We start from the raw sequence: 23349 nt of genomic DNA, 5'->3' as shown, positions 1-23349 counted from the left end.
GAGATTTGAGATGCGGCGCGCGAAAATATAAATTTGCAATTCTGCACAAGAAATCCACCAGCAAGCAGCATAAACCTTCTAGAAATGATGATTTTTATGTGAATAACTCCTTAGTTTGACATTTGCCTGCACTTTTTTAGCGAGGAGTCCATTTTGGGGAGGGGGGCAGGGGGGTGGGAGGAAGGAAGTGCCCCATAGTCTTCAACTTCCTGTTCCTGTTCAGCAGGCTCCTCCCAGTGCTTTGTCCATCTCCTGGTCACTTTTCATTCGGATGTGGACCTGGAAGGATTACCTTTTGTGGATGCTGCTGGATCTTTGGATTTGAGGCCTTTTTGACTTTCTTTGGATCACTGTTGGATTAGAAATTTTACAAGTAAGTTTGTTTGGGGCATTACAGTTGCTGCAACTAAAATTTTGGGATTTTCGATTTTTTTGCTGTTTTGGGGCCTTTTCCCAGGGGTACTCAGTGGTGGGTGGACTGATTCTTTCTGTGGGTTGTCTTGAATTTAAACATCATGGAGGCCATAGATGAATTGGGATTGTGCTGATTTTTCTGTGTTTTTCGATTTTTTTTTTTTGTAAAATTTTGTGTTTTTCGATTTTTGACCTGTTGTTGGGGCCTTGACCAGGGGTAGTGAGTGGTGCATGGGGCCTAGTCTTTCTGTGGGCTGTCTTGAATTTAAACATCATGGATGGGATGGGATTGTGCTGATTTTGCAGTGTTTTTCGATTTTTGGGGGTGTTCATGGGGAGGGACATGCCATGTGGCTGGTGGCCATTTTGAGTGCAGCTACAGGCACTGGCCATGTGCTGGCAGGCAAGTGGCCATTTTGAATGCAGGCTTTGTTGTTAGGCCTCCAACCATTTTGCCTACTTTTCAACCTTTATTTATGCCAGGGGTAGTGAGTCTTGCATGGGCCTAGTATTTCTGTGGGTTGTCTTGAATTTAAACATCATGGAGGCCATAGATGAATTGGGATTGTGCTGATTTTTCTGTGTTTTTCGATTTTTTTTTTTTGTAAAATTTTGTGTTTTTCGATTTTTGACCTGTTGTTGGGGCCTTGACCAGGGGTAGTGAGTGGTGCATGGGGCCTAGTCTTTCTGTGGGCTGTCTTGAATTTAAACATCATGGATGGAATGGGATTGTGCTGATTTTGCAGTGTTTTTCGATTTTTGGGGGTGTTCATGGGGAGGGACATGCCATGTGGCTGGTGGCCATTTTGAGTGCAGCTACAGGCACTTGCCATGTGCTGGCAGGCAAGTGGCCATTTTGAATGCAGGCTTTGTTGTTAGGCCTCCAACCATTTTGCCTACTTTTCAACCTTTATTTATGCCAGGGGTAGTGAGTCTTGCATGGGCCTAGTATTTCTGTGGGTTGTCTTGAATTTAAACATCATGGAGGCCATAGATGAATTGGGATTGTGCTGATTTTTCTGTGTTTTTCGATTTTTTTTTTTTGTAAAATTTTGTGTTTTTCGATTTTTGACCTGTTGTTGGGGCCTTGACCAGGGGTAGTGAGTGGTGCATGGGGCCTAGTCTTTCTGTGGGCTGTCTTGAATTTAAACATCATGGATGGAATGGGATTGTGCTGATTTTGCAGTGTTTTTCGATTTTTGGGGGTGTTCATGGGGAGGGACATGCCATGTGGCTGGTGGCCATTTTGAGTGCAGCTACAGGCACTGGCCATGTGCTGGCAGGCAAGTGGCCATTTTGAATGCAGGCTTTGTTGTTAGGCCTCCAACCATTTTGCCTACTTTTCAACCTTTATTTATGCCAGGGGTAGTGAGTCTTGCATGGGCCTAGTATTTCTGTGGGTTGTCTTGAATTTAAACATCATGGAGGCCATAGATGAATTGGGATTGTGCTGATTTTTCTGTGTTTTTCGATTTTTTTTTTTTGTAAAATTTTGTGTTTTTCGATTTTTGACCTGTTGTTGGGGCCTTGACCAGGGGTAGTGAGTGGTGCATGGGGCCTAGTCTTTCTGTGGGCTGTCTTGAATTTAAACATCATGGATGGAATGGGATTGTGCTGATTTTGCAGTGTTTTTCGATTTTTGGGGGTGTTCATGGGGAGGGACATGCCATGTGGCTGGTGGCCATTTTGAGTGCAGCTACAGGCACTTGCCATGTGCTGGCAGGCAAGTGGCCATTTTGAATGCAGGCTTTGTTGTTAGGCCTCCAACCATTTTGCCTACTTTTCAACCTTTATTTATGCCAGGGGTAGTGAGTCTTGCATGGGCCTAGTATTTCTGTGGGTTGTCTTGAATTTAAACATCATGGAGGCCATAGATGAATTGGGATTGTGCTGACTTTTCTGTGTTTTTCGATTTTTTTTTGTTGTAAAATTTTGTGTTTTTCGATTTTTGACCTGTTGTTGGGGCCTTGACCAGGGGTAGTGAGTGGTGCATGGGGCCTAGTCTTTCTGTGGGCTGTCTTGAATTTAAACATCATGGATGGAATGGGATTGTGCTGATTTTGCAGTGTTTTTCGATTTTTGGGGGTGTTCATGGGGAGGGACATGCCATGTGGCTGGTGGCCATTTTGAGTGCAGCTACAGGCACTTGCCATGTGCTGGCAGGCAAGTGGCCATTTTGAATGCAGGCTTTGTTGTTAGGCCTCCAACCATTTTGCCTACTTTTCAACCTTTATTTATGCCAGGGGTAGTGAGTCTTGCATGGGCCTAGTATTTCTGTGGGTTGTCTTGAATTTAAACATCATGGAGGCCATAGATGAATTGGGATTGTGCTGATTTTTCTGTGTTTTTCGATTTTTTTTTTTTGTAAAATTTTGTGTTTTTCGATTTTTGACCTGTTGTTGGGGCCTTGACCAGGGGTAGTGAGTGGTGCATGGGGCCTAGTCTTTCTGTGGGCTGTCTTGAATTTAAACATCATGGATGGAATGGGATTGTGCTGATTTTGCAGTGTTTTTCGATTTTTGGGGGTGTTCATGGGGAGGGACATGCCATGTGGCTGGTGGCCATTTTGAGTGCAGCTACAGGCACTGGCCATGTGCTGGCAGGCAAGTGGCCATTTTGAATGCAGGCTTTGTTGTTAGGCCTCCAACCATTTTGCCTACTTTTCAACCTTTATTTATGCCAGGGGTAGTGAGTCTTGCATGGGCCTAGTATTTCTGTGGGTTGTCTTGAATTTAAACATCATGGAGGCCATAGATGAATTGGGATTGTGCTGATTTTTCTGTGTTTTTCGATTTTTTTTTTTTGTACAATTTTGTGTTTTTCGATTTTTGACCTGTTGTTGGGGCCTTGACCAGGGGTAGTGAGTGGTGCATGGGGCCTAGTCTTTCTGTGGGCTGTCTTGAATTTAAACATCATGGATGGAATGGGATTGTGCTGATTTTGCAGTGTTTTTCGATTTTTGGGGGTGTTCATGGGGAGGGACATGCCATGTGGCTGGTGGCCATTTTGAGTGCAGCTACAGGCACTGGCCATGTGCTGGCAGGCAAGTGGCCATTTTGAATGCAGGCTTTGTTGTTAGGCCTCCAACCATTTTGCCTACTTTTCAACCTTTATTTATGCCAGGGGTAGTGAGTCTTGCATGGGCCTAGTCTTTCTGTGGGTTGTCTTGAATTTAAACATTATGGAGGGCATGGATGGATTGGGATTGTGCTGATTTTGCAGTGTTTTTCGATTTTTTTGTGCTCTATAACTGAACTGATGTTCCTCTGTCTTCCATTTTTTTTAGGTGCACAAGACTCAAGAGAACCACCAGTGCCAGGAAGAAGTCCTGCAGCGGTGTGTGTGTGCAGCATAACGTCACGCGACGTCACGTCTGGCCTCAGACAACTCTACAATTCGTGCAACTGCGGCCTGCTGTCTGACCTGCTCTGAAGAAGATGGCCCCAAAGAAAGGTCTCCGTAGCTCCTCTAGCAAGAAAGTTGCTAGTAAGGAGCAGAAGAAGCAAGTTACCAAGGAGGCTGGTGTGTCACCCGCCACTTTTTTTGGGAGCAAAAGAAAAAGTACGCCTGCAGCAGCAGGATCTGCTGGGGACCAACCTGAGAGCAGCACCCCTGCTCCATTGGGTTCAGTGCCTCCACCACCACGCCAACTTAAGTCAAAGCCCTTGAGTGCTTCAGAGGCAGTCAGTGTACTTCTCCAATCACCATCGACCAGTGATGTTGGCTCATCGCAAGAAAGTAGCAGCAATGTCCCTGAATCAACACAGGTTGTTGTAACTCATCTGACAAGTGTTGAACAACCACAGCCGCAACAACAACACCATGTGCAAGTACACGCCCAAGTACATGTGGAAGGAGAGGCAGCAAAAGGAGATGCGCAAGCAAAGGTGCATGGACGTTCACAAGTGCCCACAATAGTTGTTCCTCCCGAAGTAGGGGCACATTTGGAAATCGACAATGAAGCTGAGGTATCATTGGAAGCCACTCCTCCTGATGATCATTCATTGTCTTCCACATCCCTAGCAAGGAAAAGATCAAGGGGGGTGTCTACATCTTCTTCAAGCCCACCTCGTTCTGGTGCAAGTGATCTGTCTTGGGAACCACGACAACTGCGGTCTGACAGTGAGGCAGAGGCACACCATGATCTGCCACCGGTACCTAAGCGTAAAAGGAAGGTCGTCCAAAAACTCAAACCTATGGAGTGTGATGAGGCTCAACAAGAAGTGACAGATACTGCTGGTGATGAAGCCTCTCACGATGACGACGAGCCAGTCATCACAAAGGTCACTGCAGCCCCACCGGGCATGCAGCAAAGAGACATTTTGACCCTATCCCGAGAAGCTGCTGAGCGTGATGATGATGTCGGCGAGGAGGCAATGGAAATGGAATCATTAGATTTGGAGTTAAGTAGTACACCAAAACCTACCGCTTCCATATTTCTTCCTCGCAAGAAGGTACCCACCTCGTCCTCGACCTCAATTCGTGGTGGTGAAAGTGCAAAACGTACTGAAGTTCGGCAATCCACATCCTCCACTTCATCTGTCATTAGCAGCAGGACCACCACCACCAGTATCGACGCCTCCTCCGGCGGCGGCCCCCGAAGACATTTCAAGTCTCCAGTTTGGGACTTCTTTAGTGTTTGCCCAAAAAAGGAAAACGTAGCCATTTGTAGCCTTTGTAAGCTTCGATATAGTCGTGGTAAGCTTGGTTCTAACTATGGTACCGGAGGCCAGAGAGGTCATCTTGAGAGAAGGCATCCTCTCGAATGGTTTCCGCACCTAGAGGCGGTCAAGAAAGCCGGAATTGCACGTAATGAAAACGTTGATTTGTCATCTGCTGATGACGAGGAGGTAGAAGAAGACGATCCATACACTTCACTTACACCCAGTTCCCATGTCAGCAGCACACCCCATGGGAGCCACACTAAGAGTGTGGGAGAGAGTGAGACATCAATGCGGAAAAGTTCATCAGCGAGCGTAACTGGGTCGAAGAGATCATCATCCCGTAAATCATTGGTCCAGGGCAACATTAAAAAGATGTTGTTTACAGAAGCGCAATATGAACGCAACCACCCAATGACCCGTCTGTATAACACTAAGCTGGCTAAAATGCTAGCTCTGGACCTTCTCCCTTTTTCTTTTGTCGAAGGGGTTGGTTTTCTAGAATTAGTGGCAGCGCTCTGCCCTAAATGGAAGGTTCCTAGCCGGTTCTATTTTGCCCGAGTTGCGGTTCCAGCACTACATGAAGATGTTCTGAAGGCGATTGGGGCAGCTTTGCAGAAGAGTGCTGTTCACACTATACATCTGACAACAGACATGTGGAGCAGTGGCGCAGGCGCTGATTACATGTGCATCACTGCACACTGGGTCTCTTTTTCAGGGGCTAAAGCAAAGCTAAACTCAGGTGTTGACACTAACATTGTTTTTAAAGGTGCTCGGAAACATGCAACACTAGCCATGTTTGGTTTGGAGAAACGTCACACAGCAGAAAACATTTTGGATGTCTTTAACACAAAGGTCCTTAACTGTCTGTCCCCACTAAAACGCAAGGTTGGTTATGTTTCCACGGACAATGGCTCCAATATAGTTAAGGCCATGAGGGACGGTTACTATTTCAGAGTGCCGTGTTTGGCGCACTGTATAAACCTGGTTGTCCAAAAATTCTTGGGTAATAAACTCAGTGCAGCGTCCAGTGTATTGGAGAACTGCCGAAAAATTTGCAAGCATTTCAGGCATTCTTTTAAGGCCCGCAAGCAGCTGAGGAGCATGCTATATCAATGTCAAATGCCAGTGAAAGCACTCATCCAGGAGGTGGTAACACGTTGGAACTCAACCTTCTACATGCTTGAGCGTCTGTATGAGCAGTATACGCAACTCGATCAATATTTCTTGAAAGAGGGTATAGAGGAGCTGAGGATGGGTGGGCCGCAATGGAACATAGTTGAAAGCCTAACACGCATGCTTCGTCCTTTTGAGGTCTTCACGCGTGCAGTCAGCAAGGAGGACTCTAATTTGGGAAAAGCTATCCCATTGTTGTACATGCTGGAGGACCAACTGAAGGAGGTGTGTTCTGTGTTTCGAAAAGATGACAAAAAGAAAGGCTCTTCTTTGCTTCTGGCTGAGCAATTATTAGAGCTCCTACAAGGTGATGAACGTCTTCAAAAGATCCACTCAGAACAGCATTACATTTGTGCTACTATTCTGGATCCACGCTACAAAAAGGCGCTGGCAGGCAGAGCATTCTTTTCTTTTGCTGATGAAGATGTTACAAAGTACAAACGTTGGCTAGCCTTGTCAGCCAAGAAGTTTGAAACAGAACGGCTGGAAATTGAAGGAAATGGCAGTACATCAGCAGGCCATCCCCAGTCAAAACAATCCACTTCTGCACCTGTGGCTGTGGCACAAGTGACCTCTCAGCCGTTAAAGACACCGGCAACCGCATCATCTGCACGAAAGACAGCAGAAACATTGGAGGCTGAAGAGGATTGGCTAGCTCTGCGTGGGTTTGGTTCTCAAAAGGCCAGAGGCACAGCAAGAGCTACGCAAAGTGGAGGAACCTTGGAGGAGGACCTTGAGTCGATGGTGAAGGACTATCTGAATGACTCCACAGAGGTCTATGTTAATTCTGACCCATTGGCGTATTGGCATGGGAAAATAGAATTGTGGCCACAGCTCACCAACCTGGCTTTAAACTACTTGTCTTGCCCACTCGCAAGTGTGTCTTCTGAACGGGTTTTCAGTGCGGCTGGTGGGATTGTAACTCCCAAACGGAGCCGCCTCTCGCCCAAAAATGTGGAGAGGTTAACAATGATCAAGATGAATCAGCACCTCATACCACCAGATATAAGAGTACGAGAGAGCGTGCCGGATGAAGAGGAGGTGGCCAGCACCATAGATGAGGGAATTTCTACTCTGTCAGGTGGCACTGACCTCACCCGGGCTGAATTCGCAGAGTATGATGACGAAGCCTTATTCTTATTCCTGGACCGTGATTCCGACTTCGAGCCCTGAAAATGAGACAACGAATCAATAACTTTCTTTTTCATCCTTATTCACTTTTATTCCTGTGTGTCTGTCTTTCTTTGTTGTGCACAGTTAATATAATTCAAACTTTAATCAGATTATCACAAAGACAAGCCCATCAGCAGAACTGTCTTCACTTGTTTGCTAATTTATTTGAAGGTGCCGCAGTCTGCATTCCTCAGGTTCACAAGTTCAGAAGAACATGCTCCTCTATCCTCCTCCTCCAGACTCCTATTTCCATCAAAGCAGAGGGCTGGTTTACGCCCAATGAAGAAAGACTCAGCACTTGTGGGGGTGTTGTTCTACCTCTTTGCAGGTGAGTTGACGGGTCTGGGGCCATTGCTGGGAAGCACTAAAAGTGGTTTGTGCCAAATCCGAGGCGGAAATTTTTTTGTGTTTTTGATGACTTGCTTGCCTTTGAGGTGCTCTTAGGGGGGGTTCCGTCTGTTTGTGGGTGAGTTTCATGGTCTGAGAGCATTGCTGGGACACTCTAATCTTGATTGCATTTGCTTTTCAGGAAATCCGTCGTGCCAACCCCGACTTATGGCCTAGCTACGCAGCGCGTTTGGACCGAAGGCCCAGAAATATTGCAAGTATGAGATTTTGCTTTTGGCCTGTTTGGGGGTGTTATGCTTCTTGGCGGGTGGGTTGCCGGGTCTTGGGGCATTCCTGGGAAGGTCTAATACCGGGTAGAAGTGGTTGGGACAAAATCCAGGCCGATTTTTTTTGGGCTATTTCAGACATTTTGCTCTATGTAGCGTTTTCGGGGGCCTGTTTGGGGGGCTTCCTGGTGTTTGCGGGTGAGTTTCGTGGTCTGGGAGCACTGCTGGGACACTCTAATCTTGATTGCATTTGCTTTTCAGGAAATCCGTCGTGCCAACCCCGACTTATGGCCTAGCTACGCAGCGCGTTTGGACCGAAGGCCCAGAAATATTGCAAGTATGAGATTTTGCTTTTGGCCTGTTTGGGGGTGTTATGCTTCTTGGCGGGTGGGTTGCCGGGTCTTGGGGCATTCCTGGGAAGGTCTAATACCGGGTAGAAGTGGTTGGGACAAAATCCAGGCCGATTTTTTTTTGGGCTATTTCTGACATTTTGCTCTATGTAGCGTTTTCGGGGGCCTGTTTGGGGGGCTTCCTGGTGTTTGCGGGTGAGTTTCGTGGTGTGGGAGCACTGCTGGCTATATATACTTTACTTTGCAAGAGGTTTGAAGCAAATCCATGGTGGCTGAGGGGACTTAGGGCCTAGCTGCAGAGCGCGCGCGGAGTGATTTGGGAAATTTGTGAAAAAGTGACTAAGTCCCCATTTTTGTACTTTTGCTCTTTGGCTGTTTGGGGGTCTTCTACTCGTTTTCTCCTGGGTTGACGGCTCTGGGGCCATTGCTGGGAAGCTCTAATACCGGATAAAAGTGTTTTGGACCAAATCCCAGGCGGAATTTTTTTTGTGTTTTTGATGACTTGCTTGCCTTTGAGGTGCTCTTAGGGGGGGTTCCGTCTGTTTGCGGGTGAGTTTCGTGGTCTGGGAGCACTGCTGGGACACTCTAATCTTGATTGCATTTGCTTTTCAGGAAATCCGTCGTGCCAACCCCGACTTATGGCCTAGCTACGCAGCGCGTTTGGACCGAAGGCCCAGAAATATTGCAAGTATGAGATTTTGCTTTTGGCCTGTTTGGGGGTGTTATGCTTCTTGGCGGGTGGGTTGCCGGGTCTTGGGGCATTCCTGGGAAGGTCTAATACCGGGTAGAAGTGGTTGGGACAAAATCCAGGCCGATTTTTTTTGGGCTATTTCAGACATTTTGCTCTATGTAGCGTTTTCGGGGGCCTGTTTGGGGGGCTTCCTGGTGTTTGCGGGTGAGTTTCGTGGTCTGGGAGCACTGCTGGGACACTCTAATCTTGATTGCATTTGCTTTTCAGGAAATCCGTCGTGCCAACCCCGACTTATGGCCTAGCTACGCAGCGCGTTTGGACCGAAGGCCCAGAAATATTGCAAGTATGAGATTTTGCTTTTGGCCTGTTTGGGGGTGTTATGCTTCTTGGCGGGTGGGTTGCCGGGTCTTGGGGCATTCCTGGGAAGGTCTAATACCGGGTAGAAGTGGTTGGGACAAAATCCAGGCCGATTTTTTTTGGGCTATTTCAGACATTTTGCTCTATGTAGCGTTTTCGGGGGCCTGTTTGGGGGGCTTGCTGGTGTTTGCGGGTGAGTTTCGTGGTGTGGGAGCACTGCTGGCTATATATACTTTACTTTGCAAGAGGTTTGAAGCAAATCCATGGTGGCTGAGGGGACTTAGGGCCTAGCTGCAGAGCGCGCGCGGAGTGATTTGGGAAATTTGTGAAAAAGTGACTAAGTCCCCATTTTTGTACTTTTGCTCTTTGGCTGTTTGGGGGTCTTCTACTCGTTTTCTCCTGGGTTGACGGCTCTGGGGCCATTGCTGGGAAGCTCTAATACCGGATAAAAGTGTTTTGGACCAAATCCCAGGCGGAATTTTTTTTGTGTTTTTGATGACTTGCTTGCCTTTGAGGTGCTCTTAGGGGGGGTTCCGTCTGTTTGCGGGTGAGTTTCGTGGTCTGGGAGCACTGCTGGGACACTCTAATCTTGATTGCATTTGCTTTTCAGGAAATCCGTCGTGCCAACCCCGACTTATGGCCTAGCTACGCAGCGCGTTTGGACCGAAGGCCCAGAAATATTGCAAGTATGAGATTTTGCTTTTGGCCTGTTTGGGGGTGTTATGCTTCTTGGCGGGTGGGTTGCCGGGTCTTGGGGCATTCCTGGGAAGGTCTAATACCGGGTAGAAGTGGTTGGGACAAAATCCGCGCGGAAAAGCCTTTAGTTTTGGCACTTTTTGTAACTTAGGGTTCGTTAGGGTTAGCCCTAGCAGCAGGATTGCATGTGTATCGGGGTGTTCTAGATTTTTCAAACTGAGTTCTGGGGTCTTAGAGCACTCGTGAGAATGTGTAATTTTGGTTGCAAGTCATTTGAAGAAAATCCATGGTGGGAAAGGGGGGATTTGGCATAGTTAAAGAAAGCCTTTGCCACTATTCTTAACTTAGGGTTCGTTAGGGTTAGCAGTATTTCTATTGCATGTGTTTGAGTGGGGGGGATTTCGAGTCTTGGAGCGATGCTGGCTATGGCTACTTTTGCTTGGTTGCTTGCAAGTGGTTTGAATACAATCCACGGGGGGTAATGGGTAATTAGGGTACTTCGGCCTACTTTTACTTTCAAAGTAAGTTTTGTCTCCAGTTTTCTGCTAGGCCTCGTTTTTTGGGTGGGAGCACTGCTAGGAAGATCTATTTTTGTTCTAAAACACAGTTTACAGTACACCTAGCTTGAGGGGCAAGATCCGCTACATTAATTTGCCCATACTTACTTATCCTTCAAAAGGTGACTCAGAGTACGCACTTTCAAAAACATTGTACTGTCTGTCTACTAGGAAAAACAAATTGTGACTTTTTGCACTCCACAGCCTACATACCTTATATTTATTTATCAGTGGTGTTGTAATATTATATCACTTCCTGTTTTTCGTTGAATAATTACAGGCCGGGTTTCAGTCTCTGCAATGGGGAAAAAAGGATGGAGTCAGGCTTCACAGTAGCGAGCCACAATTCAGCATCAGGCAGGCAGTGGACAGGGTGTCTTCTGGTGACCAACATCGGTGGACGAAGCGTCGGCTGCAATGGAGGAGTGCCGCTAATAGGAGGATTTTTTTTCTGCGGGCAACTTACTTACCACTTCCAACAGGACCACTACAACCACATAGATACAGTATCCCTTGCCTTTTTCTCTGACTGTGACTGCATTTCTTTGCTCTCTCTCGGCTTCTACATTGATCCCTTAACACATCACTTAGTCCACTCCACTATCTGCACCACACATAGTCATTTGTAAGTGCTCCTACGTAATTCGCAAGTCGCAGCACGCCCCAGGCCGTAGAGGACTGGGATGGCCCCAATGATGAAGCATGTCACCAAGGGGCAACCCTGGTGAGTGAGGGGACACCTAGAAAAAAAGCAATTTCTCCTTTTCTATCTACTATACCTTCTGTCAGGTTACGCAGCCCCTAAGCGCCTACCGTACTATGAAACTACATTTCCCATGAGTAGGCGGGAGACTTGCAGACTATTTAGTGAGACTATATGAGAGTACCCTTGTATGTTAGGACATCACTTCACTGATGCCTGTCTTGTCTTCTCTTACAGGTATCCTTTCCCTGCTGACCCTACCTTTACCCATCCCACATTTTTTATTTTAGTTTGTTATTTTTCTCCCTCGCCTAATGCCTCGAACACCCTGTGTTTACACTTCTGGGTGTTGGTGACATTTGGAGGTGGAACCATATTTGCATCGACTGGATCACGGGGAGTAAACGTGACACCTTCCAGACCAACCCCATTGAGTGTTGTTGTGAATGGATTTATAGTGACCAGCAAGGCTCTCGGGTATCTGGCTACAGAGACCTTATGTTGAATATAGTTATCAATAATTCCACACAGGCCCTGTACTGTCGCATTCTTTCTTTCCACAGTTGTCGATGATATATTCTTACTCTGCTTGACAAAGAACCATTGCTAATGTGAAAGAACTTCAACCGAATTAGTAGTTATACTTTACCATTTGTTAGGCTACAATGTGGCACTGCTCTACTGTACTTCTGTCACCTGCTATATTCTCAGTTGTACCGTTGAATTGCTCAGGAGGACAAACCAGATTTCATTTTCTTTTTTTTCATAGGCATGCAACTGCCACTGTGTCACACCACTACTACCACCGCTATGAGGAAATTTTATCCGACCAAGATTGCCAACGTTATTCGGTGTTTCCCGTGGAGCCAGCCCTGGGCCTAGCCCTACTTTCAAACACAAATTACAGGTAAGATAAGCGTTTGGTGGTTTGGGGGTATAATGGAGTATTAGTACGAGAGACGAGAGCCTGAAGGTAGTACTACTAAAGTCCTAGGACTCTTGGATTCACTTCACTTAGTCTGTGAGAGGCACTTAGTGTTGAAAACATTTGGGCATTTACACTTAAAGGAAGAAAATGGAACTAAACTTTCAGGAAAACAGTCAACGTTAAACCCCCACCCACCAGGCAAGCAGTAAAAAACAGGTATGCTCAGATAAAGTTTGAAAAAGTATATTTATATCCCTAACAAAATAATCTCCCGCAAGACCCTCCCTAACCCCAACGATTGTCCTTCAAAAGTCCCCAAAAACCCAACTCCCAATTCCCACCCCCCAAAAGTCTCTAAAAAAGGGGCAAGGGACACTATGGGTGGATGCTGTTCACTTTTTGGGCCAGGGCATCATGCTCCTCGCGGAGCAAGGCGAGCTCCTGCTGAAGGCGGGACACCATCAGGGTGGTGCGGCGCAGGCGTGCCTTCACTGCCTTGCAGGTGCAAGGCCTGTGAGAAGCAGCTGTTGGCCTTGCTGCTCGGGGGTGGCGTTTGCCTTTGGCAGCCCGGCTCAGTCTCGGTGGACCACTGTGCTGGGTCACGGTGGCAGCCGGTGAGGCCACGGAGGACGACGTTGTCGTTGTTGTCGACCGCACACTTTCCACGTCCTCCAGGGCCACCAGCCGCCGATATTCCGCAACAGTGGCCTCGATTCTCCGTTGCCGGGCCGCTCTAGCCAGCTCCTTCCTCCTTGTTCGTTTGGAAGGAGAACCTATATGAAGAAAGAAAGACATAGTCTGTAACCAATGCTCTTTAAGATTAACTCAATCATTCAGCAGAAATGTGTGCTGCAGTACAACTAGCAACTTGCAAGCGCATTACATAACTATTGAGGCCAGTATCTATCTAACCTCACACTTCTTCATCCTTGCTCTAACATTAGTGGGAGTTTAAGGAACAAATTCTATGAGCACTGTGGACTTCCATTGGAGTCGACTATGAAAGTACACCAGTCTTATTCTTCTTCTTGTCTCTTGTTTTGGAAAATTGGTACGTTATTTTCTGCAAGCCGGCATAATGCCAGCGCGGTAAACTTGCACCCGAGAAAAAGAGACGCACGCCATGAGGAGTGACCTAGACTTGCGTTGCCGTTGCGTTACTGTACCCGTCCAGTACATGCAGGTGGTGAATCTCTTACTTTTCTATTACGGGTGGCACTGAGAATACTCTGTTACAACTCAAGGGCTACTGCTTAATTAATTTAACTTTCACCCTACAGTGGAAATGAGTACTAGAAATGGAAAATTGAAGAAGATAAATAATCTGATTATCTATCACTTCACATGGGATGTTTTTGCTTATATATGGGATGACTTTAGGTGCTTTGCTTTTTATTGAGTGACAGGCAGTGATACATCCACACATGAATGACTGAGTACTACTAAACTTATTAAGAGAGGTAGGGAGTGGCCACCATAATAACCGGATCTATGCAGTGCTTGCAATACAAACTACTGCTACTATTTATGGTAGTATTTGGACAAAATTAAAAGTTCTTTTCCTTGCCTTTCCTACACTGGAACGGACGTGCGGGTGCAGTGTTAGTGTTACATGCTCTTCAAAGTTACACTTAGTTCATCCACTGACCGTCTACTCTCTCTAGATCATGGGTACTCACAAACTTTCTCTCAGGGGCTACATTTACAGTGTAGTTTGGGGCCGAGGGCCGCACTGGTGGGGGCGGAGTCAGAGGGGGCGGGGCTAAAGCAAAACGATAACTTGTGACCATGAGGTTGCACACAGGTCCCTGCAGCAGATGCCCTCATCCACTGAGCCACCAGACCCAGCATTTACATACATCTCTCTCCCTCCTGCTGTCCCTCCTGCCCTCCCTCCATCTCTCTCTCCCTCCTGCCCTCCCTCTCCCTCTGTCATCTCACTGTGTGTGTGTCTATCTGTGTCAGCCTTCAGCCCGGGTTGAGACCGCTTCCTCAACGCGCACACACAGACAACAACACCAAAGTACTTAACAGGTCTTTAAAAGACCATTAACATATTATTGAGGCTTTGTTTGTTTTAGCGCCCCTGCTTCTCCACCCTGACAATCACTGCTTGCCCGGCCCCACAGAGCAGAGGCTTAGTTCTATTTCACCTCTTTGTGGCCTTGCATCTCCACTCTGCTCTGTGGGGGCCGGGGGAGCAGTGATTGTCAGAGTGGAGATGCAGGGGCGCTAACAGGTGAAATACAAAAAAGCCTCTGCTCTGTGGGGGCCGGGGGAGCAGTGATTGTCTGCAAGGTCAGCGCACCGCCAACGAAGGCTTGCCGGGCCACCACCGGCCCGCGGGCCGTACTAGGAGTACCCCTGCTCTAGATACACATATGCTATCTAAGAGTCAGATAGTAGCATGATCCAGGTATATGGACACATACAGTTTCTGTGTCACCCACCCAGGCTGTTGTCCTTCCACCCATCATTGCTTCATCATTCACCCAGCCATGCATCTCATATTCTTGCCTTCCCAGCTAGTCTTCAATCTCAATAAGTAAGGAATATATAAGAGCTTACCTCTGGCCGCCACCACCGTCTCAACTCTCACATCCGGCGCCGCCGCCTCCTCCCCTGATGATGAATTGCCCTCCGCCTCCGTGTCGAGCACCACCACCACACTGGCCCCGCCACCAGATGTTCCACCTACAAAGTACATTTAAGAATCTTAGAATAAAGCACTCACTAGTCACTAGTATTTGGTCTAGGAATGAAGACATGTGAAAACAATGTAATTTGTGACTGTCTACGTTAAAGTTAAAAAAAATGTCCCTTTTTCCAGGGAAGGTTGTCTTGCTGCACTTTTTGGCACAACTGATGAAGGCTGATTTTTTAACACGCACCATTTTTCTCCACACAGACAGAAGATGGACTTCTAACAACAAGATCAAGTTGAAACCAGGTGAGAGCTCGGCTCGACCACAAGAAATGTCTTCAATTAATCGTCAGCACTAACCACTTTTCCATTATCAGTTAAACGTTTAGTTTTATTATGACTTCATTTTAATAAATGTGTTTACTTTTAATAAAGCTTTTAAATTTAAATACAATCTGTGTTTTTTGGTCCTCCAGACTAGAGTGACTGAACGAAAGGTTTTGCAATTTTTGCAAGCATGAGTCCAGATAGAACACTTCAAAAGACATTATGGACAATCCCAGAGGACTGCACTAAGTTGATAGAGCTATTGCTGACTAGAATCATGGGAGTTTCGCCAACCGTGCAATCTTAGTTAGCTACACAGACAGACTAATAAGAATAATCTAGTAATACCACAGGGAGTCATAGTAGAGGCAGGATAAGAATTTAGATACAGTCTACAAGAAGAGCAAAGACAATTTTGAAAAAATTCAAATGAGGAACGCTAGGAAAAATAGGTACTAGTCTAAAATGAAAACTTACTGGGGCCAGCAGAGGAGCCCTCGCCTGCCCGATCCTGGCCCTGTTGATGAACAGCATCCGCCGCCTGCTGCTCCTGTGTCCTCCTCTCGCCCCTGGGGGGAGCTGACGTACAACATGAAAGAAAGAACAGAAAACATGGATGATTGTTGCTTGTCAATGTCAACCAAATCAAACATTTCAAAAGAACAATAACAAAATATTTCCGCGAAATTATATTGATTATGGTTACTTTTTATTTATTTGCGGACCTGTGACTTCGAAAGTCACGTAACTCACTAAACAAAGTACTGAAACGTTCACCTAGGACTGGCAGGCAGCAGTCCGCAGGCAAGACGCAAAGTGACAGACAAACTCCATTGTGATTTCAGTCAGATCAGTGACAACACTAACAGTTGCCTGCTACATTACCAGTCATTTAAATAGTCAAACTATCAATCCACCGCCACTATTTTTCTTATTGTCAGGGTTACAAAGGAAGGGGCAGATTTAAGCCCTTGCGGCTCTTTTGCGCCGTTCTTGCGTGACTTTTGTGACGCAGCAGCTAAACAAAAAAGGGCGCCATGGTGCGGCGTATAATATTATAACAACGTGACGCATTTGGGAGATGCATCCCGTTATAAAGCCCTGCGCCATCAGGGGGCGTTCCGGCGCAAGGGAGGGCATTCCTGCGCTGGAACACATCCTAATAGTGGCTGAGGGAAATCTACAAAATATCAATCAGTCACCTTTAGGACAATGATGCGTCACACAAACCCTGCACCTGCTTGAAGCAGACGTACGGCTTGACCCAGCATTGGGGAGATAGGGTACCCCAGAGCATTGATGGAGCTGCGCCATCGTTGCGACGCAACTCCAGCAGTAAAGCTTCGGTGACGTTTTGGGCCCATGGGGAGCCGCATTGCAAATACGGCGCACCATGTTTGGTGGTGGTAGCGGGCCGCACAATTAATGGCGCATCCCTGCTACTTTGCAGGGATGCGACGGTAATTGCAATTCTGCCCCTTAGGGGCATACTTACTTACGCGTTCTGGCGCATCTCCAGAGATGCGCCAGATCAAATGCGTCACGCAAAACTACCCTTGCGACACGGCAGATGTGCCTCATTTACAATGCGGCGCGCCCTGGCGCAAGGGTAGGCACTTGCGTGACGCATCTCGTCACGTAAGAGCGGCGCATCGCTGGAGTCACGTCGCCAACGCAATGCAACTCCAGTAATGCTCAGGGCCACCCAATACTTTACATGCTGTGTCAGTCCTTTCGCCTGCTTCGAGCAGACATAAGGAATTGAATTGACGTAGCAGCGTCGCAGAAGTGCCTGCGTTAAATCTTGTAGATTTCACGCAGGCAATTTTGCGAGGCGCACAGCCGCTGGACCGCCCACCCTGCGTACTAGGAACGCACCCATTGTGGTGCAGGCCCATGGCTTTATAACGTGACGCATCTCCCTAGATGCGTCATGCTGTAAATGACTTGCAGGGATGCGGCACGTTTACGCCGCTGTTGCGTCACGCAAGGCAACGTAAACGTGGCGCAAGGGGCTTGTAAATGTAATCTGCCCCCTAGTGTCTAGCATTACGCAGTTCTGTTAAGTACACTCATACATAATAGTTACTCAGGCCAATGAGACCACGAAATAGAAAACAAATAAGCATAGTAGCAACCCCACTGAGAAGGAGAGCAGTGCACCTGAAATGCACAGAAGATTTTGAAATATAATTTAACTACAATGTAATCGTCATCAGCGGCATTATTGGCTTGCTCCATGTAAAAAACAAATATTTGCAATACAACAACACAGAGCAGGAGAAAACATCATAGTAGTGAGTGATTAAATGCCAATGGCTACTACTACTCACCAAGCCCGGGGATCTCCAAGCCGAGCTGGTCCAGCAGGTCGCGCTCGCGGTCCAGGAGGTCCGTCCAGCGATGGGTGACCTGGCTGTAGGTGCGCTGGACCCCGTAGAGGTGGGATATGGCCCAGCACACCTTCTCCCACCGCTTCCGGCGCTCCCGCATGTTATAGCCGCCGGCCGCGATCCTGCCGCCTCCCGCGATGGTCCTGGGCAGGCGGCGCTGGACGAAGTAGACCAGCGCGCCCACTTCCTCCGGGCTGAATATCTCCCGGCGCGTCACCTGCTCCCCCCTCGATCTCACGCCTGCTGTCCTGCCACTGGGTCCAGCACTACTCCCCGCCGCCGCTGCGGCCCTCAAGTGCCTGGGCAGCTTCACGGCGCCTGGCTTGACCATGGTCTGGGCAGGTAAGGTAGGAAGAAGTAGAAAATTAAGAAAGAATAGGATAGGGAAGAAGAAAAGAAAAGAGTTTACAAAAGTAGTTTAAAAGTAAAGAAAAATAGCAGAAAAGACAAAAATATACAGCTAGGAAAAGAGAGGGATAGATAAGAAGCAAAATCCTAAAAAAAAAACTGAAAACAAGCAAAGGATGGGAAAGATATCAAGAGGATTAAACACCATGCCCAGACACAGGAAATGAATGAAAAACAAGATGGCCGGCGCCCGTTTCCGAGCGCGAAAGTCAGTTCGCGCGAGATTTTCCTCGCGATCTCGTGCGAACCTCTAGATTTCCCGCGCGATCTCGTGCGAACCTCTACTCGCAATGCGCTTACTGCGCGAGATTATACATAGCGGGCGGAAACGGAAATACGTCACGCAAACAAAATGGCCGCGCCCGTACTCGACCTTGGGGTAAATTCGCGTGTTGCGCTGCAAGCGGCTCGCGAATACTGCAAAAAAACTCGCGAAACAACAAGCCGCAAAAAAATAAAATGCTCATTCGCACGAATTGGCGGCTTCCGCGGTCGGTTTCGCACGACGCCGCGCCCCGCGAATAGCGCGAAAAAAACCGCAAAACGATTTCAGCAAAAGCAAAAGCAATGAGCAGGTGCAAAAGGTCAACCTCATGATTTGTAACGATTCTTTGTATTGCTTCCTGAGGGGGCCCTCCAGAATTCGGTTGCCTGCTTGCAACTATTGTGTGACCCTGCTCTGACCTTAACTGTATGCCACAAAGGTCCTGATTTACAGCTAAAGGAGCAGACAAGCAGGTGCCAGGCTGGAACTTTAAATTCTTTCAGTGACACATTAATTAGCCCCTAATTCATTATTGTCAGTTGGGGCAGGGCAGGTGTTGTAACTAATTTTGCAACAATGAAAGCACTTAGCAAGTGCAAAAGATCACTAATCAGGGCGCACTAAGGAAGCAGGTGCCAGCTAAAAAAATATTCTGTGACACATTAATCAGCCCCAAATTAATTCAGGTCACTTGAGGCAGGGAAGGTGTGCTTTGCTTTGCCGAAAATAATGTACACTGGACAACCAGAGGGTGTGGTGATGAAACAGAGGGTGGCATGGGTGGGCCAGAGGGTGGCATGAGTAGTCAGAGAGTGGCAGTGGTGACAGAGAGTGGCAGTGATGAAGAAGAGTGTCCCAAACAGGCTGGACATGTAGAAACAACAAGTTCGCAAAACTTGCGACCCGACAGGTAAGTTCGCAAATTGCGAAATTGTAAAAACCCTCGCGAACTGGCAGAAACACGGGCGAACACAAAAAAAAAAAAAAATCCGCAAATTCGCGGGAATTCGCGGATTTTGCGGATTGCGAATCCGCAAATCCGCAAAATTCGCGAACGCGAGATCCGCAAAATTCGCCCATGCCTAATACAGCTCCCATATTCCCCAGATATTCTGTTGCTGCTCCTGGCGGGGCTATCCTATAGGGTAATTGGCGGGTCTGACTGCATGGATGGCCATGGGAATGGCCCGGGTGGGAGAATTGTTTCAGGCGGACATGCCGTTTGTAGACCTGCAACTGGAATTTGGTCTCCCAGGGGGCCACTTCTTACTCCATAGGGATGTAGTGGTGGCAATTAACACCCACTGTGGGTCTGAAGAAGCAGAACAACCCACACACCAGGGCTGTCATCTGATTTGCACGTCCTCGTGGTACATGTTCTTATCGGGTGCTCAGAGCCGATGGGTTGGTTCCCATGACCGGACTCAGGGAGAAGTAGGAGGAGGATTTGGGGACCCTGCTCCCTGAGATGGATTGGGCAAACATTCTGTAAACAGTCCTGATATTAGCTAAAAGATAGAACAGCTTTTTAAATTCCGTTTAATAGAATATCTTGCAGTAGATTTGACTGTTTTTGCCGTGTTAAATATTGTCTCAATTCACAGCTTTTTTTTTTTAGTAGTATTCTCAACCAAATTAAAAACCAAAATCCTAGTGGTCCACTATAGATAATGGAGTAAGTACTTTAGGGGAAAGATGGAGGACATTAAAGGACAAAAGGAATACATTCTTATCTAATCTAGCTCCATCCTCGATTTCGGTCCAAATTTTCCTTCTGTCTTCTGTAAGAAAATCATTTGTTCTGGAAAACCCGCTCATTTTTCATTGCTCTATACTTTTCAAGTCAATAACCTCTTGATTGTTAAAAAGAAATCTTCAAGATGGGTTGAAACATTTACATATAGAATCTGAAAGTGGATGAAAGATTGGGTTTTCCTTGTTTAGAAACCACTGGAGTGCTATATCATACCTTTCTGTGGGATTCACTAAGCACAGTTTATCTCTAATGTTGTTATCTTGTAACATAATTTCTATCATTTCATTGTCTGAATAGAGTTGAAATGGTTGTCACTTTAAAACTGGACAGGTATTGTACGACATAAACAAAAGAATATATTTTAAATTTGGGTTGAACAGTGTAAAGTGGTAAGTGTTAGCCTAGGACACGATTCATAGCCATAGAAAGGAAGAAATTAATTAATCTAATTTCTTGGGGAAAGTTGCAAAAAAACGCAAGGAGCAGCAGAAAAAAAAGAAAATTTAAATTTGGGAGCACAGTCATTTTAATCAAAGCTGCTGTACCAAGAATCGTAAGAGGTAATGACTTCCATTTCAGTAATAGGGGATTGGTTTGTGCTAATAATGGTTATATTTTAATTCATAGAAATATTCTATCTGATTGGGGAATTTAATGCAGGGGCTGTGTTTTGAATGTTGAAAGTATCAGTTTCGCAGCTCAGGCAGCAAACTTTTCGCAGAGCAGTTGCTTAATGATATTGCTTAATACTCCGCTTGAGCTTATTGATCTTGTATCCCCCATACCCTGATATCATCAAACATTTCAAACAATCTCTCTTGACATGATTCATCAGGTTTTACAAATAACATTATGTCTTCATATTTATGTGTTGTGTTTTATATATGAGATAATATTGTAGCTCATTTCATTTGCAAATAGAGTGATACTTACATATGCATATATTCTTTTATATCGATATATAAATATCACTGTGTATCATGATGTTACCCATATCGATTGTTTCATGTCTATGGTTTTGATTTGTTATTTATTTTAAAAGGTAGTGGACCACAATCACCTGAATCAAGGCTTGTGTCAGACTGCTGTTGTTTCACTAATAAACAACAGCATTTTAGATTATACCCTGGAGTGCCCACCTTCTTTCTTGTTGGAAACCGCTGTGGCATATATATAGAAAGTTAGTATACATAATGGGTAGTCATGTAATATGGTCCATTGGGGGGTTCTGGTGCCATTATAGCCACAAGGTTATCACCAGACCATAGAGATGGCAATGTGGGACCATATTATGTATGTTACCCATTATGTATTTTATAATATATGCTTACGTTGGGTAGTTATCTTGAAAAAGAGGTTTTCTTAAACCTGCAGCATACAATGGGAACTGATTGCAATTTGAATATTTAGGCCTACCTTTCATGAATAAATTATTGATAAACCAATCCACAATGGTGAGGAACCGAGGATTTATGTTTTTCTGTAGTTGCAGTGCTTACTACATAATTATGGATTTACTGCATGCATCAAATAATTGCTTTGGCTAGACCAGAAAGATATGGCCTACCTTCCCTTTTACGGTACAAAAAAAGCATGGAGCAGAGTGATCCATTTCTCTTGACAGTGGCCATCCAAATCATTTAATAGTGATGACACAGTCTGTGCTCTTTGTTGATGAACTGGCTTATGTAGAGCAGAGACTGTGAGACATCTAACTTATATTGAATGAAAGTATTCCCATAATTAATTCCACCTTCTATTAAAAAAAGGAACAAACAGATAGCTGTCAAATTTCCAATGAAAGTAAGTGGTTGACCACTTTAACATGGGTCCTCACCAGAGCCTTAGGCCCACAAGGGACACTTCCCAAATTCCAATCCTAACATTTTTTGTATTTTCCCTTGAAACTGTCATATGATAATAAAGTCATTATTTAAAGTTTACAATGATGCCAGACATATATCATGGGACTTTCTACACGTTGTATATTCAGCAAGATTGTAATTTTTGTCAGTATCTAGAATTAACCCTCTGCTGGATTTAACATCGAGAATAAATACTACAAATTTAATATGGCCATCGCAGGGCTCCGGCTGTAGTTAAGACTGCATCTGGAAATCCTGATACCACTGTGTGCGTTAATTTCCTATGTTGTATTACTTCAATATATATATATATATATATATATATATATATATATATATATATATATATATATATATATATATATATATATATATATATATATATATATATATATATGTGAGATCTATCATGTACAATTAGAATTATGCAGAAATATGTTTTCACACTGTCTCTCACATGCACTTCTCATATTCCAATATACTTGGTGAAATGTGTTCTTGGAAAGCCTCGAGTGCTGGATAACTTATAAAAGTTCCTGTTTCGACCCGTTCAGCAATTACAAAATGGTGAGAATGAGGACTTTCATAGTGAAATGTGAAACTCAGTGAGAACGGGTTACAGAGGTTTGTGTGCAGTACTGAGGGTGTGCCGTTCAATTCAACAAACAAGGTACATTGACATAACTAACCCAACAGCCAACCTACTATCTGCAGTAGAGCGCATCTTCGCATTTGTGAACGTCTAAATTATTACTCTACTTCCAGTGGTATTGTGTGAAGTTGGTTATAGCACAAAAGATCTTGAGAATCATCACCGCACTGCAAACACCAATGCATTCATGTTGCAGAAAAGAACGCTAACCCAATCATTACCTTAAAACGCAGGTGTAGAACCCGCTGTCCTCCACCTCTGCTGAATGAACCCAAATGGAATCGTCATCTTTGCTCATCATGACTTCTGAGAAGATGATTGGCTCCTCCAGATCCCCCTTGTTTTTGTACCACATAAGACGCAAGCCCGTGCTCTGGGCCATGCTATAGTTGGTCCGGATGTAGCTGTAGAACAGGGCACATTTCACACGCACGGGTTCTCCAGCCAGTGCCATGTAGGTCTTGAGATCCACAGACCAGTCAATACACCCGTCAACTGAGAAGAAAATAGTAGAAAGAATAACATTAGACTGCAACAAATTTTTAAAAAAATCCATAAAGCTAAAATCCTCTTCAAAATTGTGCATAAAATATATCTGAGACTGTTTTAGCTTACAGTGATTTACTAACAAAAGCTTTAAAAAAGTAAAAGTAATCTAGGCAGGCCTTACCTTCCGCCATTAGTCTGTTATATTAGTAAATCTTTCTTTCCCTCCTGTC

General features: G+C 45.7%; 1 protein-coding gene and 1 long non-coding RNA gene across 3 annotated transcripts in view; both read right to left on the bottom strand.

Moving 5' to 3' along the window:
• Positions 1 to 23117, bottom strand: part of IL1RAPL2 (interleukin 1 receptor accessory protein like 2) — a 1345334-nt gene extending 1322217 nt beyond the window's left edge. The window contains exon 1 of one of the 2 annotated variants that reach the window (XM_086966750.1): positions 22852 to 23117. In XM_086966750.1, coding sequence (XP_086822876.1) covers positions 22852 to 23084 — 233 coding nt within the window. In that variant the 5' untranslated portion in view covers positions 23085 to 23117. The remainder of the gene's footprint in view (positions 1 to 22851) is intronic. The other variant, XM_086966749.1, reaches the window with a different exon arrangement.
• LOC147718616 (uncharacterized) lies at positions 12761 to 15867 on the bottom strand. Its single transcript, XR_015309991.1, has 3 exons — positions 15769 to 15867; positions 14889 to 15014; positions 12761 to 13093 (listed from the first exon to the last, which is right to left on the bottom strand). It is a non-coding gene; the product is annotated as an uncharacterized LOC147718616 (long non-coding RNA).
• Positions 23118 to 23349: the final 232 nt, after the last annotated feature.

Source organism: Lissotriton vulgaris, chromosome 4_1 (genome assembly GCF_964263255.1).
Source record: "Lissotriton vulgaris chromosome 4_1, aLisVul1.2, whole genome shotgun sequence".
Lineage (NCBI taxonomy): Eukaryota > Metazoa > Chordata > Amphibia > Caudata > Salamandridae > Lissotriton > Lissotriton vulgaris.
This window is presented reverse-complemented; position numbering and strand designations above follow the sequence as displayed.